At 36.5% G+C, this 24,579-nt stretch overlaps 1 protein-coding gene across 1 annotated transcript in view; it reads left to right on the top strand.

Moving 5' to 3' along the window:
- GPATCH2 (G-patch domain containing 2) overlaps positions 1–24,579 on the top strand; it is a 165,982-nt gene that overhangs the window by 110,220 nt on the left and 31,183 nt on the right. The window contains exons 7-8 of the mRNA XM_029227806.1: positions 3,327–3,366; positions 9,890–9,960. Of these exons, the coding sequence (XP_029083639.1) occupies positions 3,327–3,366; positions 9,890–9,960 (111 nt within the window). The remainder of the gene's footprint in view (positions 1–3,326; positions 3,367–9,889; positions 9,961–24,579) is intronic.

The raw sequence follows: 24,579 nt of genomic DNA, 5'->3' as shown, positions 1-24,579 counted from the left end.
AGGAACATGAGCTTTGGAATTGAATATATAGGTTTGAATTCCAGCTCTGCTACTTTGTTATGAAATCTCTGGCAAATCACTCAACCTCCCTGAGCCTGTTTCTTCACTTGCAAAATGGGGGTAGTACCTATCTTGTGGGATTCTTTAAAGATTAAACGAGAACACTGCCTGCCTTTCAGTAAAGCTCAATAAATATTGGGTTCTCCAGTTGAAACTCTCATACTTTGAATCTCTTTCACCAGGAAGAGTTCAGTCCCTTCAAAGAATCACCCGCTTAGCTTAAGCCCACCAAGAATAATCTCCCCTTCTTAAAGCCAGTTGTGCCATAAAACACAACCTAATTGTAGGGGTGACTATCCCATCATATTCACAGGTCGTTCCTACGTTCAAAGAGAGCAAGTTGTGCAAGGGTGTGGATCACTGGGGGTCCTCTTAGAATCCTGCCTACCATCCTGTTCCATAAACTCCTAACCTTGGATCAGTCTGTGCAGCTACCTACATCCACTGCTCTTCTGCTGAGCACTGGTGAATAAGATCATACAGAGTGAAGTAAGTCAGAAAGAGAAAGACAAATACCGTATGCTAACACATATATATGGAATCTAAAAAAAAAAAATGACAGGAATAAAGACACAGACCTACTAGAGAATGGACTTGAGGACATGGGGAAGGGGAAGGGTAAGCTGGGACAAAGTGAGAGAGTGGCACGGACATATATCCACTACCAAATGTAAAATAGATAGCTAGTGGGAAGCAGCCGCATAGCACAGGGAGATCAGCTCGGTGCTTTGTGACCACCTAGAGGGGTGGGATAGGGAGGGTGGGAGGGAGACGCAAGAGGGAAGAGATATGGGGACATAAGTATACGTATAGCTGATTCACTTTGTTATACAGCAGAAACTAACACAACATTGTAAAGCAATCATACTCCAATAAAGATGTTAAAAAAATTAAAAATAAAATTTAAAAAAAGATTATATGATTTGTTGCTACACAGATATATAATCTTGAACTTCAGTAGATCTTTCAGCAATGCTTTAGCATGACCTTCCGTAACATTTTATGTGTCCCCCAAAGCTATTCTATGTCTTGTCACCAAGCCCCTGTTATAAGCTGCCCATCTCCCCACTACCCCCAAGAATTTGACCTTTTCTTCAACTTTCCAAAGTAAGGCTGTTAGTCACAAATTTGGATGAACTTATCCAAATATACCTTCTTTCACTTTCCTTTGTCTTAGTATTAGAGGAAATGATTTTTCTTCTGTCCAAGGCTGATTCCAGCACCTGTGTCTGTGATTGGAAAGAACATTTTTTTCTTCCAAAAACTTCTTTCATTATATACTACATTTTTAAACCTCTTCTTTTCCATTTTTTTCTGTTCTCTCTCCCTCTCATACTTTGAAAGCCTAACTTGTAGAAAGAGTGGATTATACTATACCCACTTAACTTCCTCACATCCCACTTCTTCTGTACCCACCTATGACACTATAATCCAGATTCTTCCCACACCACTTCCTGGACACTTCTCTGGAAAAGGTCACCAGTACCTAGAAATAATAGCAAAGGAAGAAAAACAAATTAACTGTCAGCTTTAGGAGAAACAAAAAGAAAAATTCAGCAGCACAAAGTATTCATGTAGTCATAGTATCTGTAATTCACAACTGATTAATTAAAAATGGTGTTATAACTGGAAATAGGGGTTTGAGAGTTATAAAAGAGCTAAATTTACAATAATAGGAAGTCAATTATTAATGGCTAAAATCAATCACAAAATATCAGTATAACCATATTCTGTAGAAATACATCATTAAATACCAAAAGAAAAGGCAGAAAGAGTTGACAGTGGTTTCTCTGAACAGAGGCTTAGGGGTCAGGATAGATGAAACAAACACTTTTTGTTTATTTGTTTTGTTTTAACTGTGTGTATGCATTTGATTTTCTAAAAAATAGTTTTCTTTAAAGAAAAAGGGTACAATCCATAGCAGAGGGGAAATTTATCAGTCAGGTTGTCGGGGAAATGCAGTAAATAGTTGCTAGTTGGTGATTAATCCACATGTCATTTACAAATAGCTGTAAGTGTCCATTCCCACAGCAAAAATGGAATCTGACCTGCCAAAGAGCATTACTGTCTATGAGCTTGAGAAATGTTCCGGGAAGAGCATAGACAAAATAAGAGCATATTAATATAGAGGCTGTTTATTCCCAGGTTTTAGTACCACAAAGGAGAATACATAGAAGTGTTGGAGGGAACCAGGAAATGTGCCCTTTCCACGTGAGCCCTTTGTCCTTTGTGGTATGGTGCGCTGAGCACCTTGGGCAAATAACCTAACATCTGAGCCTCAGTCATTCCTGCAGCTGGAACATGAGAATAACCTTGTAAGGTTTTTGTGAGGATGGGAAATAATACATACATGTCATGTGTCTAAACAGTGCTTGGCACATACCTGTACTCAATATGATGAAAAACTAGATAGCATTAATATTCATGAAAAGATAGATAGCATTAATAATAACATTAGTATCATTCCCTATGATTGTGGGCTTTTACTGGCTTATTTCCCACAATGTCTCTCTCGATTTCCTTGATGTTTACGGTTAGTTTTTAAGCAGAATACTGGCCAGATGACTGGGCACACAGCTAATGATAACTCCTGTTGAAAAGGTATCACCAGATAGACTATTAGAAGCCCGAGTTGCAGCTGGAACAGTATGGGGTGGGCCAGGCAGGGTGAGGCACAGTGCAAGAACGGAACGTTTCAACTGTGCCATGACTTATATGTCTCCAGTGTTGTTGTTGAATTTGCTCTCAGCCAGAATCCAGAATCCCATGGAAGGAATGGGATCAAGAGACCTTCAGCTGATGCTTTAGAATTCACATCAAGGGCCTTGTGTGATTGTTGCTCGGGACACAGCCAGAGGATATAATATTCTTGTATTTTTAATGTTTTTTAAAACTCCAACAATCAAAAGGTCATCATTTGTTGTAATGGTGCTGTAATTAAGTTGTGGTGAGTGATAGCATTTGTAGATTTTATAACCAGAATCGATTCATAAAATGAATACAGTCCCAGCAGTTTATGTTAACATAATTAAATGGAAATGTAATTCTAACTGAGTTTGTAATTCTAACTGAGTATGAGCACTTTTACATTTCTGTCAAAATTGGTGTAAGTCTAGGATTACATGAAATATCCATTAAAATACAACATATTTTAAGGCTCTGTTGCTGGTGGCATATACATTTCTTACAGCACTTGCAGACTGATCACGTGAGAGCATGTGCTTTTAGTGAGTTTCCTGCTAACTCCTTTTCTCTTTCCTCTGCAGCCATTGGTTTAGCCCTGGGGCTAGGACAGAGCATGGCCAGGTAAGGAACATTCTAATCCAAAAGGAAGTTACTCAGTCTTTCAAATATTTAACTATCTCCCTTCAAGGTAGTAGATCAGTTTTATGAGAAAGGATAAAGTCCCAGGTTATTTTAAAAGGAGTTCATTGTGCCGGTGCTGATACATCACTAGTTTGTAGGACTTCACCACTCACATATGTTTTTCGCAAAGTTAAGGTACCAAAATAGTACATACGCTTGAAAAAATTGCTTTGTATTAAACAAGATCAGCCAGCAAGAGAATATTTTTATTTTTGAAGTTTAGAAGGTGATAATGGTTTCTTACAAGCGTATGTTATATTTCTAAGTGAGTTTTTTTTTTAATTTTTTATTAGTTTCATGGCAGCACAGTGATGAGTTGACTTAGCAAGAACTTGACATTCATTTTGGTTAACTTTACATATAAAATAAGTAGTCTATCTTCTTCGTTGAATGTGTTAGTTCTCTCTCTGCAGCGTGATAAGGTAATTTAGGGCTTAAAATTTTGATAAGTTGTAAAGCATATATGCTTTGGGCTTTGCATCCTTGTTAAGACTTTTTTTTTCATTATGGATTCTAAGAGTTATTTTTTAAGTGGGTCAATGGTATGATATGTAAGAAATACCTTTAAATATATGCGAATGAAAAGCCTCAAATCCACAGGGATCATTTCTTCTGAGGGGTAGGTAGGTAGGTCGGTAAAGAGGAGATTGTGCTTAGTAATGGTAATTGGTAACATTATTTCATGTATTGGTGATGTCTTATCTCTTAAGCTGGGCAGCAGGTCCAGAGCTGGTTGCACATACCATAGTTCCCTTTCCTTATAACAGCAAAGTGCCAAATACTTCATTATAAGCTTTACTATATTTCTTAACACACATGAATCTAATTAAAGAAAAATATGTGAATTCAGTTTAATGATTTTTTGTAAACTTGGCCTTTTTCCATGAGAGCAGTTTGCACCTTTAAATGTATTTCTCACAATAATAGAATATATACCGTTATTTCTAACGTTTTGGAAATTAACTAGGCTACGTTGCATCCGCAGTGTGTGTGTTCAGAATGTAAAACTTAGACTTTCTGCTTTCCCAAATGGTTCCCACCCCCTGTAAAATGATTACAGTAAGACTCTGCTTCTAGTAGTAAGTCGCATCAGGATATAGTTTATCCCCAAATACGATTTTGTAAAGATCATTTTCCACCTTCTAGAGTTTGAGAAATACTAAAGTAATGTTATAAATCTGTGCTTTATACTGTAACTGGCTGCTTCCAGCCAGACTTTTTTTCTGTAATTAAAAATTAACAAATAGCTAAGAACATACAGAGAAGAAAGTTGACCGATCTTCTTTTTGTTTAATTTTTAAATATTTTAGACAAATTTTTGATTCACCCTTTGGCTTAAACTCTGATATACCATTTCAGATTTTTATCTTGACTAGATAGGTTATTAGTTAATGAACACAGTTGATTCTTGTTGTTTGTAGTAGCTATGTTCTGTGAGGTTGATAAGAATACTGATGAACGTAGCAAATACTGAAAAATCGCTCCCAGGAAAAATACAAGGTTAGGTTCCTGAGAATCTCTGGTCACAACATTTTCATTAACTAATCAATACATATCCTTATTTGATGTGTGTTTCTGTTTAAAGACACCTCATTTAATACATATTATTGATTCATTAACACTGAACTCATGGCCAGCAGCACTATAACTAATTCCTGAAGGGAGCTTGTCTAATGCACATATTTTCTCTATAAAGCCCATCACAACCTTCGTGCACTGGGGAACACTAGACAGCAGTTCAGCACGATACTAGGAGGCTACTTTAAACAATGAAGATAAGAACAAGAAAAAAATGCAAAAAACATAGCACTGAACAGACCTCGAAAAAGACACTTGTTTACAGTATGAAAGCCGAAACAAGAAGACAGACATCACCTTGTCAGACCTCGGCTGAGAACATGCGCTACAGGGGACTCAAATTTCTGTCACTCTGTGCATGTCTGCCAATGACTGCTAAAGCACCAGAAGTATTGATTTTGGTGTTACAAATAAATTTTAGCAAATAGGTGAATTTGCAAGTACAGAATCCATGAATAATGAGTAACAGTTGCACATATACGTGTGTATACAAATACACATGCAAACTACTCATGTTTTGAGGGATAAAATTTTCTTATTCAACTTAGACCTAACTTTAGCACAGTAAACTATTGGCTAAGCCTAGGTCCAAGGTAGGACCTAAATAAAATGCAAGATAAAATGCAAGACCATGAAAAAGTATAAAATCCTTCAATATATTGTTGAATGAATGACTGTTAGCATGCATGAACACCTTTTATTTTTCCCATACCAACTTACCAACATAAAGAAATGATAATATTAACCCCACTTTTGAAATCCCACCCCTCACTGCTTTCCCCACCTTATGATTCCCCTTTCTGTTCTTTAGTGCAAAGTCCCATTTCCATTTACATCATGCATACTCAGCGTTTCTTTATCACACATTCAGTAAATCACTGTTGTCCATCAGCCGTTATCTCTCAGGTACTCTTTATTTCTACAAAAAGAGGTATTTATATAGACAACATAGCTTTTCCTCTGAGGTGGGTAAAATCTGGGGCAGGAAAGCAGTAACTACAGGATGTTGGTAAATGTTTGAGAAAACCACAGAGAGGGCACCACAGAGGCCACAAAAGAAAAAAGTGAAAGGTGGCTCAGTAGTAGAAGTAAGGAGACAGAAGCAGCTGCAGGAAGCCTCATTTTGTGTGTGTGTCTCTTTTAATTCTGAGGATTTTCCTCCTTGAATATCTAATGATGTGACATTTTTGACTGAGTTTACTAGTATCTTAAGGAGCCACAGGTCATTGTTTAGAGATTACTTAGTTCTCCTTTTAAGGTGAGGACCCTGTGAAAGGCCAAGTGTGGAGAGACTTGAAATTCTTTTGTAGACATTTGAGGAGTTACCTGAAAAGTGGCAGCTAATCAGAAACAGTCTTGAGCTTGAATGCCTTCTGAACATCAGGTGGTAAAGAAAGGATTGCCGTGGAATAAGAATTCTGCTCTTTGCTTTTTCCTCTTGTGCTAGGAACGTGACACGCACAAAATAATCTTTTAAAAGTAGCATGAATAGCCACAGAAATTCTCAGCTCCCTTTCTGTCACAGGAGCAACCATGATCCACTTGGAACATTTCTCTTCCTGGTTTCACTCAGCAGATTTTAAAATTGCGTACCTTTTGTAAACCTCACATTGTACTAGGTTTTGCGTTTATGAATGTTCATGTCATTCTTATGTGAGTCATTTTTTAATATACATCTGCAGGTCACTCACTAATAAGGGAATTGTCTCTCCGTTTGGCCTAAGTCCAGCAATCTGAGAGTCAGAAGGTAAGAAGCACTTCGCACCATATTCAGAAGTTCTGTTATTAATCGGAGTTGATGGTGTTGAGTCAGAGCCCTGAAAACTGACCTCACTTGTGACACTGATAGGAGTCCAAGGAAACAGGAAAAGTTAGCAGTAAGAGAAGTGAAGAATCTTTCAAAACCTGATGAGCTACTCTTGCTTATCAGAGCAGAGCTCCAGGACTCTTGTGTCTTTTATCATGAATTCCTGATCTGATGCTCCTCCTACCCCCTGCCACCCTTTTTTTTGTTCGTTGGGGCAGAGCAGACACGTGTTGGGAAACTTTCAAACACAAATGTATGTTTTCTATTCAAATAACACTCTGGATTAACTTTTTCATTTTCGCCCCTTAAAAGATCTAGGTTCCCATATTAACATGTTAAATTCATGACCCAGAGATCTGAGTCTGTATTTTTCTCTCTGAGCTTGATTTTAAATTTGCAAAGATACACCCAGACTTATAATTTTAATGATAAAATGAGATAATTTTGTGATGACTTTTTAATATAGATGCATTATATTAAATAATTCCAATATTTGTCTCTTTTTATATACAAAGCCCATCAAAACTATAAATTTGAGGAAGAAAAGAAATCCTCATGTGAATCTAATAGAAGGAGCTCTAACCTTAGAGTTAACAGAAGTTGCTATCTCATTTTAGTTCATCCAGATGGTGGCCTCCCTGAGAACTAACCAGACCTAGTAGGTATAGCCTAATATTTATTTTGGTTATTATAGTTGCATTTTTAAAAAACTAAACTGTAGAATTCTTTTCTTATTTAAGAACATATGTTTGGCATTTTTTGAGTTCTTTGTTTAAACTGTTTTAACACAAATATCAGGAATAGTGTTCACGTATCCGTCTTATCTAACAATTAGAAAAGTTAGTTAACTACTACTGTTATTTGAAGGTGGAGGTAGAGATTTTATCATGTCACCTCTAGCTATCTGTGTCACAAATGTTGGTTTGTATATGTTTTTTTACAAAGGCACTAGAATTAGAAATGCCAAAGTAATTAATTTTTTTTTCAGAAGCAAATTAGCTTTCATGGTACGAAGTGTTTCTACATTGAAACACTTTCAGATTAATGGACTTAAAGATAAATTGTTGCTATTTTCTATAAGTAGTAATAATTAGGTATGGCTTCATCTACATATCAGATACTGTATCTCATTCCCTATTTCTTTATCTCATTCATTCATTCACTCATTCATTCAACAAATATTTATTGAACACTAAAAATGTTCCAGGCACTGTGCTGGACCTTGGAGATGCAGGCAGATTGAATAACTAAATCAAAGGGCCAAGGTGAGCAAGAATATGGTACACGCTCCAAACTGAAAAGTTCAGAATGGCTGGGATTTATCATTTAGAAATAAGGAGCTTAGGGCTTCCCTGGTGGCGCGGTGGTTGAGAGTCCGCCTGCCGATGCAGGGGACACGGGTTCGTGCCCCGGTCCGGGAAGATCCCACATGCCGCGGAGCGGCTGGGCCCATGAGCCATGGCCGCTGAGCCTGCGCGTCCGGAGCCTGTGCTCCGCAACAGGAGAGGCCACAACAGTGAGGGGCCCGTGTACCACAAAAAAAAAAAAAAAAGAAAAGAAAAGAAATAAGGAGCTTAGGTTGGGGGGTAGGAGGAAGCATAATAAATTATGAGTTTAGAAATATAATCAAATTATGAAGGGCCATGAGAGCCTTGTACAAGATTTGGGGGTTTATCTGAAGAGAATAATGTAATCAGATCTAGTTTTAGAATTATTGGCTGCAGTGTGGAGAATGGATTAAATGGGAGTGAGGCTGGAGGCAGGGAGGCCTTTGGAGAGGCTGTTGTAGGTGAGGGAAAATGATGGCCTGGACTGGGATGTTGGTAGTGGGGATGGAAAGAAGCAGATATTTAAGAGAAATATAAAGTAGCCTTATTTAGTTAAGACATTCCTGAAATAATGTTCTTTGTGATCTAATTAAGTTATTTTCCTTCTCAAGGGTGGCCAAATATGGCTAGTAATTGACTCTAAATGATGTCATTAAATAGTTCAAAGCAGTTATGTCATTAGAAGTGACTGATATTGGTCAGACAATAACCACCGACAACCAGGCTCATTAATTATAATTGTAGCATTTGAACCATTTACTCAGCACTTTTTATACTCTGGTCATAGTGCTAAGCCTTTGACATGATTTATCTTATTTAACACTCACAGCACCCTTACAGGTAGATATTATTGTTATCTCAATTTTCCAGGTGGAAACTGAGACTTAGAGACGTTACACAGCTTATAAATGGTAGACCTGTTTTTAAAACCTAGTGACTTGTTAGTTACTGGTATAGCTGGGATTCGAACCCAGATCTTTCCTGCACTATTACTCCTAAGATTTCTATTTTTATTAAGGTTAATTTCTAATATGCTGTACAACTTCTTATTAGCCCAGTCTTGCATATAATCACATTTCTGCATAAATAAGATAAGCTACAGTTTGAGAGTACACACAGCAAAAAGTATTGACTACTTGGGTTTTTTTCTGTCCAATTAGTTAGGCTAAAGCAAGTGTGAAGGGAAGTGTATGGTGAGGCATTTTGAGGAGGCAGTCAAATCTGTATTTTTTTTCTAATTATATATTTCCAAGCCAATAATTTCTTTGAAAAAGAATGTTTTAAATGTTTCTTTACATGTTAGGCCAGTAAATACAGAGAAAGTAAGATTAGATCTTTTATGTCATCGTAGGTGACAAAGCCTTGAAATATTCGTAGCTGAATGCACTGGTAGAAGCATTGGTAAGAGAGGTTGCATTACTTTTACCAGGACCACTCCAGAGAACCAGAATTAGAAGTGAGTCCTAGACCTCCAGCTCTAGGCTGTATATTAAGTGACTATAAGAGCAGTGTAAGCTGTCAGGCAAGCACTGGCAACTCTTAGCAACATTTTTATAAGTGTGTCAGTGGCATCTCTAGCAAAAGTAGTTGTCTTCGTTTTAAGAAAAACCAGTAAAAAAAACAAAAAGAAAAAAAGTAATGCAAGTGAACAAATAGTGTCCCTCTGAATGAGAAGAATACTTTTCTACTTACAAAATAATATAATGGAAATATTTTTGTTTCTACAACTTTGTTTTAACACTTTGGACAGCATCAGCTTCTGAGAGATAACCGAGCTGAAAGAGGACACAAGAAAAACTGTTCTGTGAAAACAGCCAGCAGGTAAGCAATTTAAAATCACTTTTAACTCTGATCATTAAATCATGTGATTTTTTTTTTTCCATACCAATACGAATATGGTGAGTTATAGTTGGGATGCCTTTGGCTCTGAAGTGCCAGCTTAAAATATTTTATGTATTGTTTATTAGAATCTATTTCAGGATTACTAGTAATGAATAGAAAGATACCGTTCTATTTGTACTTTTTTAAGCTGATGAAAAACAAAGAGTACCTTTTTTTTTTAACATCTTTATTGGAGTATAATTGCTTTACAATGGTATGTTAGTTTCTGCTGTATAACAAAGTGAATCAGCTATACATACATCCCCATATCCCCTCCCTCTTGTGTCTCCCTCCCACCCTCCCTATCCCACCCCTCTAAGTGGACACAAAGCACTGAGCTGATCTCCCTTGTGCTATGCGGCTGCTTCCCACTAGCCCTCTATTTTACATTTGGTAGTGGATATATGTCCGTGCCACTCTCTCACTTCGTCCCAGCTTACCCTTCCCCCTCCCTGTGTCCTCAAGTTCATTCTCTATATAAGAGTGCATTTTTAGAAGAAAAGAAAATCTCTGCCACCCATAACTAATGAATTTTAGATCAAGATTTAGAATAATTAGTTTATTTTTTAATTTTGAAAAAGAGAATTAATCTTTTCCCCAAAACTTAAATGGTACTTAGGCTTTATGAGAGAGCAACATGTATATTTATCTCTAATAAAATATAAATAAGTATATAGAAAATATACTCTTTTTTAAAAGTGCTTCTGTGTTCTTACTCATTTTATATTGCTGAGTCGATGTTTTATTTTTTCTTTAATAAATAAAATTTGCCCCAGTTTATTTTTTTAGACAGCGTATTTCCAAATTTTGCATGTGGTGTTTCTGAAGACCTCATTTTTACTTAGGTGAAAATGGCTATCAGAATATTGATCAGAACTACTGCCCTGTGATTTACACTTGCTCAATTTTTAACAAGATAACCGACCTCGGCATCTGCCTTTGCATCTCCTGGCCTCCCGTAGTTAGTGTGCTGGCCACTGTGTTTAACACTCCCAAGCAAGCAATGTAGCTTCCAAGTACCATGTTGTACAGACTAACCCCAACTGAGAACCCATTAGGCATCTGCAGAAGCTAACATAAATCCTATCTAGCATGTCTAATTTAGACAATCAAAAATTGTCAAACATAATAAGTTGACCGTCAGTGATAGTCAACATAAAACTAATATAGTTACCCCTAAGGATGTCAGATCCTGAAATTATAAAGTATGGATTATATAAATTTTATACAGGTTATAAATAATTACAAATGGCACGTTTATAGAAATAAAATAAGCAGGCAACAGATCGCTATTAGAATTGTTCAAGCAGAATTGAATCAAAAGCATATAATTGTTAAAAATGAGAAGCGTGATTGTGAAATGGAGGTACAGCTAAAGAAGTAGGCCAGAATGCAGCATAAAAATACAAGGAGATGGAAAAATGAAAGAGTGGTTAAGAGACCCAGGAAAGATCTAAGATATATTTAAGCTCAGAGGCTTTGATGGAGGGTATAGAAAGGCTGAAAAAAACATGATGCTGAAGAGATGTTGGCTAAGGATTCCCTAAATGGGTGAAAGTTATAAATCTATAGATACAGGTACAGAAAGCACAGTGAATACCAACTAGAATAAATAGAAAGAAATCCATACCTAGTAGTACACCAAAAACAAAGAGAAGATCTTAAAAGAATCCAGAAATAAAGGATGAATTACTACAAAGGAATGACAGCGGTACATCATCAGATTTCTGAGTACTGACAGTGAAACCAGAAAACAGTGGACAAGTCTTCAGAGTACTGGGTGAAAATACACTGTCAGCATAGAACTATGTGCCTAGAAAAACATCTTTCATATATGAAGATGAAGTAAAAACAGTTTAAGATTTTCAAAGACTAAGGAAGTTTACTACCAACAGACCTTTGCTAGAAGACTTTCTAAGGATGTATTTCAAGAAAAGGATCTCCCCAGGAAAGTCTAAGATGAAAAAATGAATACTAAGCCAATAAGCTGTTAAAGATTTCAGTAAGTTTAAACAACTATTGTTTATATAAGTTGACAGTTATAATGTGTAATTCATGGGACTTTTCAAAAGACAATCTAAGATAGTGGAAAATAACAGCATGTTAAATTTGACAGTGTTGATTACAGTTCAAGTCCAATCTAAGGTCCTTGAATTGTTTGGGGTGTTTACTTCATTGGTCAGTTAAGAGATTGATACTTGATAAGACTGTATTAAGTATTCATGGTAAAATATCAAAAATAACTACTAAGTCAAAAGAAATAGAGTATGTAAATTCCAAGCCAGTTGGCGGGCGTGGGGTTGAATGGAATAAATTACCTCAAAAAATCCATTTAGAAAGTCAATAAAGGGGGGAAAAAGGCACAGACAAAATGGAACACAGAAAAAAAAAAGTTAGATGATTGCGTCAAGTCCATGTATCAGTAATTACAATAAATATTTATGGATTAAATTTGTCAGTTCAAAGCAAAACTAAGCAGATTTAGTTTTTCTTTTAAAATCTAACTATATGTTCTTTATAAGAGACATACCTGAAATAATGTGACAAAGAAAGGTGGAAAACTAAAGGATGGAACAGCATATACCAGATATACTATAAGAGAGACTCTCATACCAGACAAACTGACTTAAGAACAAAAGCCTTAACAAGCTTAAGAAACACATAATTTAATGATAAAAGATTCAACTTACCAAAAAGTTAATAATTTTATTATTGTGTACATTCATTAAAATAGACTCAGAAAAATATATAAAGCAAATATTAATAGCAGTGAATGGAGAAACTCACTAACCCACTATCATGGTGCTCCCACTTCAATACAGCATTCATATTATTGATAGTTTAAGCCATCATAAAATTTGCATAACAGAAAATTAACAAACTTAATGATATTATATAAACCTTTTCACCCAAACTATTAACAAAAACACATTCTTCTCAAAGACACATGTAATATTTACAAAAATTGACCACTTACCAGGCCAAAGCTACTATCAACAAATTTTAATGAATATGTATCAAAAAGATCATATCCTTTAATTTGAATGTGATTAAGAGAAATCATTGACAAAAATAATTTTTTTAAAGTTTGGAGTTAAAAATACATTTTAAAATAACTCGTGTCCAAAAATTCATAGTGATAATATCTAAACTTGTGAGTTGCAGTTAGATGGCGATTAAGAAAACTGTACTACTTGAAAGTTGTATATTAGAAATTTGGTCTCAGTTGCTGTTGTGGTCAAGATTCTGAACTATAAGATTACTGATTCTAAACTATAAGAAGACGGCTTCTCTCCTCCAGGGTCAACCCAGGAGGAATTTAGAAAGAGAAAATAAGCAGAAAACTACAAGAAGTCCCCAGTATTAAGGGAAGGGGTGTGCTATTTTGAACTTGTGCTTGTGAGATGGGGGCACACAGGTGTGCTTGTGTGCTTTGACCTGAAGCAAGAGGCAATTCAGCCTGGGTAAGGGAGAATGAGATGTGAGGAGAACCTTTGGAGTTCTTTTCTATACTAGCTTGTCACTGGCCATGGCCTTGGGACAAATGACATCTGCCCCTTACAGAAAGACTCAGATCTCTGGTCCAAGTGTTTTTAAGGATAAAGTCAGGGCAGCTCGCAGTGCTGTATTTGTGAGGAGCTGGGAAAGCTTGATGGGACTGGATGACAAATTATCTGGTCTTCACCTGCCCCCTACAAACCACAGAGCTGGAGGATTACAGTTCACCTTTTCCTGAGAGTGAGGAAAGGGAGTGTTTTTCTGACAGAGGAGTTATTTTATGGAGAGGGGTGTGATGATTGTGGTTTTCTGGTGGCCAGGCCTCTATACTTTTAAGTCAGGTTCATTCACCTCCAATTGCTGAACTGCTTTGGGCAGACAGAGAAGACTGGCCTTTCCCCATAGCATTGCCTGGTAGAATCAGATAATAAGGCATTTGAGGAGAACAGCCTTTTCAAAAAATATATATATATCAATACATATAGGACTTCCATGGTGGTGTAGTGGTTAAGAATCCACCTACGAACGCAGGGGACACGGGTTCAATCCCTGGTCCGGGAAGATCCCACATGCCGCGGAGCGACTACCCATGTGCCACAACTACTGAAGCCCACATGCCTAGAGCCCGTCCTCCACAACAAGAGAAGCCACCGCAGTGAGAAGCCCGTGCACCGCGACGAAGAGTAGCCCCTGCTCGCCGCAACTAGAGAAAGCCTGTGTGCAGCAACGAAGACCCAACATGGCCATAAATAAATAAATAAATAAATAAATAATTTACTTTTAAAAATATATATATATTGGATTACAGACTCCAACAGAAGCAGAAATGTTAGAACAAACAAGTCAAAAGAATTTGATTAGCATAATAAGTATTAACTAAAAGAAGTACAGGACGATAACAATATAAAGCAAGAAATAACAACACAATACATAATTAAGAACCAAATATTTAAGTCTTTTTCAATTTTTCTCAGCGGTGTTTTTTTCATTGTATAGGTCTTACACATATTTTATCAGATTTATCCCTAAGCATTTCACCATATTTTTTGGTGTATGAAAATGTTGCTGAGAGAAATTAAAGATCTGTGTAACTGGAGAGATATACCTTGTTCATGGATCAGGAGACTCAATATTCTTAAGATGTCAGTTCTCCCAAAATTTAGCTCCAGATTCAGTACAATCCAAACAAAAATCCCATGAGACTATTTTGTAGAAATTGACAAATAAATGCTAAAATTCATATGAAAATGCAAAGGACTTAAATAGCCAAACTTTAACACTACCTGATTTCAGGACCTAATTTCAAAGCTGTAGTAATCAGGAAAGTGTGGTATTGGTGCAAAGATAGAAAAACAGATGAAAGAAATATACCCACATATATACAGAGAATTGACTTTTGACAAAGTACAAAGGTACCTCAGTGGAAAAAAAATAGTATTTTCAACAAATGGTAGTGGAACAACTGAATATCCATTTGCAAAAAAAAATTTAACTCATCTATACTTCATACCATACAGCAAAGTAATTTATAGTGACCGGAAGCAGATCAGCTGTTGCATTGGCATGGGATGAGGGCCAGGGAGGTACTAGAGGGAAAGATTACAAAGAGGCATTAAGAAACTGTTGGGGTGATGGGTATCTGCATTATCTTGATTATGTTGATGGTTTCACATGTGTATACATATGTGAAAACTTATGAAATTGTACACTTTAAAAGTGGTGAGGGAATTCCCTGGCCGTCCAGTGGTTAGGACTCCGAGCTTCCACGGCAGGGGGCATGGGTTCAATCCCTGGTCGGGGAACTAAGATCTCACATGCCACGTGGTGCAACCAAAAAAAAAAAAAGCGGTGCATTTTGCTTATGCCAACTACACCTCAATAAAGATATAGGTATAGATATAGATTTTTCTTTTTTTAAGTAAACTCTTAAGTGGCTTTCTACTTCATTCCAAGTAAAAGCCAAGTCTTTATCTTGGCCAACAAGGCCATATGTATTCTGACCCTGCCCTTCTTTGTTTCCTCCTTGACCTCATCTTCTCCCACTTGAACTGTGTTATTCACCTACTCCAGGTACAGTGGTTTCTTTCCCGTTTCTCCAACATACCAACCCCACTCGTGTCTGAAGTCTGTGCTCAATGTAAGAAAGGCCCACTCTCCACCAGCTCTGCTTTTTGTGTCTTCCTTCTTGTCTCCATTACCCCTTACTCTCTATTACCTTTAAGCTTCATGAGGGCAAAATCTTTGCTTTACTCACTGGTGTATCCCCAGTACCAAAAACGATGCCTGATACATAGGAAATATTTGCTGCATAAAATATTTGTCAGACGAACATGACATTGATTCTGTGGCAGTAGAGTGCACTGACTGAGTCCTTATCTTGGCCTCTGTGTCCAGCCTCTGCGGTTAGAGTGCCTGACTTCTGATCCCAGTTTCACCACTTACTAGCTGGGTGACCCTGAGCGAAATACGTAACCTCTCTATCCCTCGGTTTACTTATCTGTGAAATAAAGAAAATAGTTGTACTTATCTAAGAACATTGTTATAAGGAATGTATGAGTTCATGCCTGTAAAGCACTTAAAATGTAAGAGTTCTTACGGCAGCTGTTAGGAAAAGTCTGGTATTGTTATTTCCATCTGTGTGCTTCCTAAGCACTTGTTAAGTTTTATTTTTTGTCCTATTTTTCTTGTACATAATTTAGAATGTCAAATCATTCTATAAGACCTAACAAAGTACAGCAGACCCCAGCCTTGTTTTTCCTCATTCTCTAATTTCACACTCCAAAAAAATCCACTTTCAACTCTTAGGTATTTCTTCCAGTATTGACCTAAATTACATGCTTATATTACTATTTCTTGAAGCTTTTAGTTTAGTATTACCTATTGACTTCCTGCTGTGTGCCACACACACACACACACACACACACACACACACACACACACACACACACACACACACCCCATAACTGCTTTTCTTCCCCTCTTTCTTCCTAATGGTTATATCATAATATTCAGAGCAAGTAAATATTTATTGTGTGTATTACTATGATCATATATGTAGATATTAGGTATAGATGTATAACTTTTGTGTTGTTGTTGTAGAGATAATTGTCTTGTTTTTCATTTGCTTTGTTTTCTATGCGCCTAGCCCAGTTCATCAGACACCTCTACACAGAAGTGTAACTCCCCTCAATTCTCTGTCCTGGTGGCATCCTTCTTGGAGCCCTCCATTTTTCAGGTCTATTCTGGACTGTTTGCTGTCTGGACCAGCTGCACCTCTGCTGTCCTAGGACCTCCCTTCACTTCTCATCCTGGGGGTTTCCTCATCTCTCTCCTATGTGGAATTTCCTTTTCCCTGGATCCCATGCCATTATTTTTTCTGAGAAAGAGAACAGGTGTGGTTACATTTGTGAGACTCTGCATCTCTCAAAATGTCTTTATTCTAGTCTCACATTGATTGATTTAGCTGGGAATTGAATTCTACTTTGGAAACCATTTTGCCTCAGGATTTTGAAGACATTTCTCCAGTAATTTCCAGTGGTTGCCATTTCCTCTGTTCTCCTATTATTTGGATGTTGGAGCACCCTCAAATGATCCTCCAGTTTTTTTTTTTAACTTCTCTATATTGTTGTCCTCAAAGATCCCTGGGCAGTTTTATTAATGGTTCCGTCCCAAATGTTTTGTGGATTTAAAAAATTCTCTACTACATCGCATTTCCAAGAGCTCACCTTGTTTCTTTGAACATTCCTTTTCTACATACTCTTTGTCCTGTTTGGTGGATGTGGTGTATTTTCTTGTCTCTCTGAGGGTATCAGTTGTGTTAGGCATGAGGCAACCTGTAAAGGTGAAATAAACACAAGGAAAGACTCAAGCTTAAATTTCGTTACAACATTGAGTGCAGGATGAAAATTCTTCATCTTCATTTGTGTGCATTTTTCTGTGTTCCTCCCTTGAAGCCATTTTTCTTCCTTAGTATTTTTAATATTGGCTTGACTTTCCCTACCCCTTTTGGATGAGTGACTGCACTTCCCTTTTTCAACTTGTAGAAAAATATAAAGGTTAGAGAAGAGAACTGTAATTCATTGAATCAATCAATTTTAGGACCATTTACTCCCCAAATATACCAGGCAGATAAGAAAAGATAAGTGTACAAGTGGTCTGCTGTTAATGACTCAAAGCTGAGATTTTGAAGTGCATGAGTACAGCACAGTCTTAAGGTGGGCATTCCTCACTGAAGCTCTGAATGAATAAAGGGCACTGCAGTTATGGCTTTAACCTCTTGAATGTAGTACTTCTTACCCTCGGCTCCCTGGGGGCATTTTCAAGATCTTCATAGAAGGGTTTTAGGGACGTATTTACCGATGCCACTGACTGTCGTGCAGTTTGACAGTTTCCTGGGTGTCCGATTTATGGCATTTCTCCTTTTTTGCCACATCTACTTTAATGTTCATCTAGGCTCTTTAAATCAACGACGGGTGCAGGAGAATTGTCTCTTTTCCGACTCTTAGACTGATTTATGTCTAACAGTACCAAGGAGGTAACAACCTGAAGTTCTCCTTTCAACACATAACCCACTTCAATAATTTCAGTCAACTCCCTCAGGAAGTTCCCATCAGTAAGAGACTTTGTCTTTCAAGGTTTCCTATGCTTCCGCCTCCTGAAAGGGCGTCGTCCCTTTGGATTTCCTCCCGTGCTTCTCATTCTGCAGACATCTCCTGCGAAGCTTCGCTCGCCGTCAGCAGTGCTCGTCCCGTGCCATTCCATCGCGGGCAGATAATTATCCTGACGTGTTCATGCACTGTATGTGCTCATATGCTTATTCTGACATAATTAACATTCTCGTACTTTCATGATCTGATACTTCATGGGCCCTATAATCAAACTTTTGACTGATTCAAAAAGGTAAAAAAGAAAGCCTTAAAAAACAAGGTAAAAAAATGATAGGTATAATGTAAACGAGTTTAAACAAATACTGATTATTAACCAAGGTATAATTTGATCTGACTGGTTCTAGTGATGCTGGTCTTATACATCTTTCTTTTGGTTTGTTGCTTCATTTTTATCCTCTGTGGGGAGAGCCCATATCATAGACTAGGTGTGTCAGATATTGAGTGGTGGGAACATTTTTCATCAAGACACTAGCCTCACATATTCATTTGATGTGTTCTCCCAAGATTTTACATTGCGGTGGTGCTTGAAGTTACATGTTTCCTGTCTTACATTCCTGTGTTGTTTATATCTTATTGGTTATTTCCATCTGATAATTCTTTCTGATTAGTCTGCAGGGTTTTATTTTCCAATCATTCTTCCATTTCTTCAGTGTTCTCTATCCATTTTCCTATTATGAAGTTTCATCTTAGTTTTACTGTGTACTATCTCTCCCCTAATATGTAATGCATGTCTAGAGTTTGTTCATGCCATTCTCTCATTTTTACATACCTTTAAACCTTTGAAAGCATAAATAAACTCAGGAAAACACAAAGGTCTTTCAATGTATAAATGCATGAAAGCATGTACATTTTTTTATTTTTAAAAACCACTACGGGGCTTCCCTGGTGGCGCAGTGGTTGAGAGTCCGTCTGCCGATGCAGGGGACACGGGTTCGTGCCCCAGTCCGGGAAGATCCCACATGCCGCGGAGCGGCTGGGCCCGTGAGCCACGGCCGCTGAGGCTTGCGCGTCCGGAGCCTGTGCTCCGCAATGGGAGAGGCCACAACAGTGAGAGGCCCGCGTACCGCAAAAAAAAAAAAAAAAAAAAAACCACTACGTATTACCTGTCACTGTCAATATTTAATAATTAACAGGCACGGTTTTTGAGTGATCGTTGCATGCAATAGATTATTAGCCAAAGTGGAACATACATACATACACACACACACACACACACACACACACTCAGCTAAACATTGAGACGATGCACCTAAGTGTTTTATAGAAATACTAGTGACATCTAGAGTTATTCTTTAACCTGTATCTTTCTCTTAAATTCCAGACTTGCTATTCAAACCCTTTAGTTTTTATTTCAATATTCAGATTTTATACTTCTCAAAATTAGAAAAATCTTTTTCTCTCCCTTCACCTCATTTAAAATTACAATTAAATAATTTTACATTGTTTCTCATATCATAACCTTTGATTAGTACCAGAAAGTTCAATATAGCCTTCCCAATTGAAAGTAAGTAAAACATGCATGAAGCAGTACCTGACACTGAGTGATGTACTGTTCTTGAAAAGATCCTGCTTTTTTAAACACATTTTTATGTTAATGATTAGTCTTTATCGTTCTAAGAATCCATACAAAAAGATTGATAGTAGATCATGTCAGATCTGGCATCTTCTTTTTTTTTTTTAATTTGCCGTGCTTCCTTACTTACATGATTTTTGCCATTTACATTTACTCTTGTGAAGCACCAAGGCTAAATTATCTGGCACTCTGATATGTAATTTGCAATCGAGTAAAAACATTTTATTGCCGATATTATTAAATTTGACTTACTATTTTAAAATATCTTTCAGAAACATATATTAATTCACTTTTACTTAGTTCTTACAAGCACTACATTTTTCATCTACTAGTGTCAAATGACTTGAAAATCCCTGGATGCTGTGTGCTCTAATTTCTTGCGTGATCAATTAATAAATAATAAGGAGGGAAAAATAAACTTTTTTTTCCTTTGCTGTCACTTTCTTGCCTGATTAGTAGTAAAAAGAATCTTCTAAAATGAAAAAAATGGCAATAGATTTAATCAGAGAAACAAAACAAATCCCATCACATTCACACACACACACACACACACATTCATGTCAACCTTCTTCCGTCAGGTTAGAAAGAACATTCCTATTTACATTAATACAGAGCATATTTGTTTTCACGTGACGATACAAGTCACTGTATTTTGTTGCAGATGTAACAAACAGAATTACAGCTGTTCTTTATTTGATCTTCTAAAGATCCAAAGATGTTCAAGGATTCAGTTTGCTCAGTCTTCCCCATAGTGTCATCCGTTATTTGGGAAGGAGACCTAATTTGCAACAGATACAAAACTATTTGTCATTTTGCGAGTTTGCCAAAAATAAATGAAACTATTAATTACTACATTTTTGAGCAGCTGTTAATAAATTGGGATAACTGTTCATTAGAGTACTGGTTAATGACATGGACTGTATTTGGCTAGTGTTGCTTTTCACAGAAATGTATCAACAAAATTAAGTGCATCAGCAAAAGTAAGTCATGCTTTATTTTAATTATTTAAAATGAGACTTACTTATCCTACATTAGTAAAGATTTAATTTAAAACAAATTCCCTTTTGTCATATTAAAACTAATGATTCGGGGTTTCCCTGGTGGCGCAGTGGTTGAGAGTCCGCCTGCCGATGCAGGGGACACGGGTTCGTGCCCCCGTCCGGGAAGATCCCACATGCAGCGGAGCGGCTGCGCCCGTGAGCCATGGCCGCTGAGCCTGTGCGTCCGGAGCCTGTGCTCCGCAACGGGAGAGGCCACAACAGTGAGAGGCCCGCATACCGCAAAAAAAAAAAAAAAAAAACAACTAATGATTCAACACCATATTTTAAAGCAAGTTATATCACTCAGCATTTTATATTCTGCATACTTTATATTCCAAAATGATGGCTTGAAACTGCTTTTAAAATACTAATTTTCGAGATAAAATTTCTAGTCCTTTATTATTTTTCTTTTTCCAAATCTAAAATTAGCATTAAATTTTATTGTTCTAAAAACATTTACTCAATCCTCCAGATAGAAAAGTATCTTTTAGATTATTTTAATTCATTCTTCTGTATGTGTGAATGAACAATTAGGAAGTATTCACACATTCCCTTTAATTAGAATGTATGCATTCCATATTTTTTTAACTGGAATACATTTAATTGCACATGTGTTATAATTTTTTAAAAATTTGAATAGCTTCTAGGTATAGATGTATTTAGAGTAGAATAATTGGAAACATACCACATATGCAACATAAGTGCTTTCCAAGGAATTTAATTAATCTGTTGTACTCTATATAACCAAATTATTGTATTTTAAAAAGGCACTGTTCTCAGAAAGTCAATTCTGCCTCCTGTCCTTTTGGCATCCTGAAATTCTAAGCTTCCTTGCCAAAATTTTAAACTAATGATTATAGAGAGTTATTTTAAATTGTGATCACACTAAATAAAAGTAATTATCAGCCAGTTAGAATTTTGAGAGATTGCTTTTCAGTTTAATGTGAATAACCCACACAGAAAAGAAAAAAGGGGGATTTGCCATTTGAAATATATAATATGTCCAATGTGTAGTAAGTAAAAAAGCAATCAAGTACTCCGTGGTGAAACATTCATTACTGTTTCCCCTTTTTCTTGAAATCTGATAGATGAACTAGATTATTTTCAAATGACTAAAAGTATGCACAGCCTCTCACCTCTGGAACAGCAGTTGAATTTGGCCGTGGTCACTAATAATAAAGAATAGTTAGCATATGAAAACTGTTCCAATGACCTATAGCTGAAATAAATTTGTCTTCTGAAGTCCACTTCCTTACAGACCGGTGTCTGTTTCACAGTTGGCACTCCCCAAATTGGTCCTGTGATTAAATGGGCATGGACACGGAACTAACCTTTAACTCCCAGAGATGGTTCCCCTAGGAAATGGTGACAGCACACCTGCAGGGCCACATCACAACAGCTTGTATTGCTACTGCTGCCTGCATTAGAATTTCATTACAGGGGCATTCAGGGACCTGTTCATGCAACGTGTATATGCGCCAGAATACTTCCCAAAACAACAAGCATCCCTAACTTATTAGTAAAAGAATTGATATAAAAATTAATATTTTAAATCAGCAATACAATAAACAAGGCCACTACTTGATAATTTGTACCTTCCAGTCCCCAGAATAAACCTAATAAATCCATCTGCCACATGGAAAACACTTTCAGTTTAAAATACTCTTTTATGTCTATAGCACAGAAGTTACATCAGCTCTTAAATTTTGAGGTATGTAACTGTTTATAACATAACAGGAATCACCTGCAATCTAAAAAATTTAATGAGTACATAAGTAATTAGAATGTTTTAATGTTTCACTTAATAATTTATAAATATATTCAAATATTAAGCTATTAACTATCACTTGTTTTAGCTAATTTTAATTATCTTTCACTTCTGAGCCAATTTAAAAATAAGTTCAAATATCACAAAATAATGTCCCATACAGTTAGAGCTATGTATTTAAAAGAATCCATTTCTTCATAATCAGTATTTTTCCTTGCCCTTTCTCTTTAGAAATATTTTTTCATCACCCCATAGTGACTTGTTTGTGTACTAAGATATTGTTGGGAATTTATCTTTTGTTTGTTTCATATACTTCTGATCAATTCCAACTCATGCCCAATTATATTACACTAAATTAACATAATTCAACAGATGTTGATATTTAAATGTTTTCTGGCATTCAAATCTTGGACAGCTGTCTTCGAGCTTGGGGAAAAGGCAAACATTTAGAATTAAATGCTGAGCATATGCTTAAATTACTAATTAGAAAGATGGAATAAAAACTATGCATTATCCTTTCTAAGGACAATAAACCTCAGATAGGGATTTCTGTAATCTTTTTATATCAGGTTATAGTCCAAGGATGTATACAGACTAGATGACATGGACTTCATGGATAACTTCATTTAATTTCAGATTTGATCACTTTAAAATTATGGAGAGTCTCACTAAAATATGAAAAACCTATAATGGCTTCATACTGGCAGCCTTAAGAGTTGAAAAGATGCCTTTTCACTTGCAATGTCAGGATGGTAAAAGCAGTTTTTAACAATATTTTATTATGGAAAATGTCATCATAACCAGAAATACAGAGAAAACTATAAGCTCAAAACTGCAGCTGTCAAAACTGTCTTAGGTAATTACATGTGGCCAACCTTGTTTCATATATATCTCATTTGGATTGAAATATATCAGTATGTTTCTCTAAAAAATAACAGTCTCTTAAGGAAAAAAAAAACCACCATACCATTATCACATCTATTAAAAAAGCAATAATTCTTTAATATATATGAATGTATATGTATATGTGTGTTTAATTACAGCTGATACTCAGATGTCTCCAATTATTTCATAATCTTTTGTCTTATACGTTATTTAAATTGGGATCCAAATGAGATCTATCTGTTAAAATTGGTTGACATACGTATATCTCAAGTTCCCACTGATTTATAGGCCCTCCTCCCCCTTTGTTTTTCCCTTGAAATTTTTTGTTTGAAGAAGTTAGATTAGCAGGTTCGATTCCTGGTCAGGAAACTAAGATACCGCACACCATGTGGTGTGGCAAAAAACAAAAAAAACAAGAAGAAAAATATGTCAGATTGTTTGTCCTATAAAGTTTCCCACATCTGAGGAATGTTGCTGATTTTATCCACGCGGTGTCATTTAACCTATTCCTCTGTCCCTTGAGTTTTCTGCAGTGGGTATTTCGAGCTAGAGAATTGATTTGATTCAGGTTCAGTTTTGTTGTTTTGTTTTGGCAAAACTGTTCCAGAGGTGGTGGCCTAGACTTCTCTCCCTTCCACATCTCTTTCTGTGATTTATTAGCCATAAAGATGGTTACCCCAATTCATTCACTAAGGGTCACGGAACGGTGATATGTTAATTCTGTCCTCTCACTTTGGTTCATTAATTGGATTACTTCTGTTTCAAACTTAGCCCCTTCAAATACTTGATTACTCTGAGCTACAGATCATGTAGGTAAAGCAAGATAAATACTTGCTCCTTTTCCTTTAGCCATCAGTTTTCAAAATTAATTGATTCCTTACACTTTCTGGAGGTGACTGGTGAAATTTTGTTCTATTTTTTTTTAACTCATTGATTTAAACAGATCCCATGTGTTTCAGTCCATTTGTTATCATCCTAACTGATGTTAAAATTGTCCCATCTTTGGGCAATGGGAGACTATTTAAATGGGTTCCTGAGTCTGTTTCCTTGCTACGAGACTTTGCTTTCTTCCTTGCTTTCTGGTATGTTTATATTTCCAAGGCTACCTTGGACCTTTCCTGACCTAGA

Source organism: Monodon monoceros, unplaced genomic scaffold (genome assembly GCF_005190385.1).
Source record: "Monodon monoceros isolate NGI ecotype Baffin Bay Population unplaced genomic scaffold, NGI_Narwhal_1 Super_Scaffold_18, whole genome shotgun sequence".
NCBI lineage: Eukaryota > Metazoa > Chordata > Mammalia > Artiodactyla > Monodontidae > Monodon > Monodon monoceros.
The sequence above is the reverse complement of the archived record's forward strand: the minus strand, read 5'-3'. Positions and strand labels throughout refer to the sequence as shown.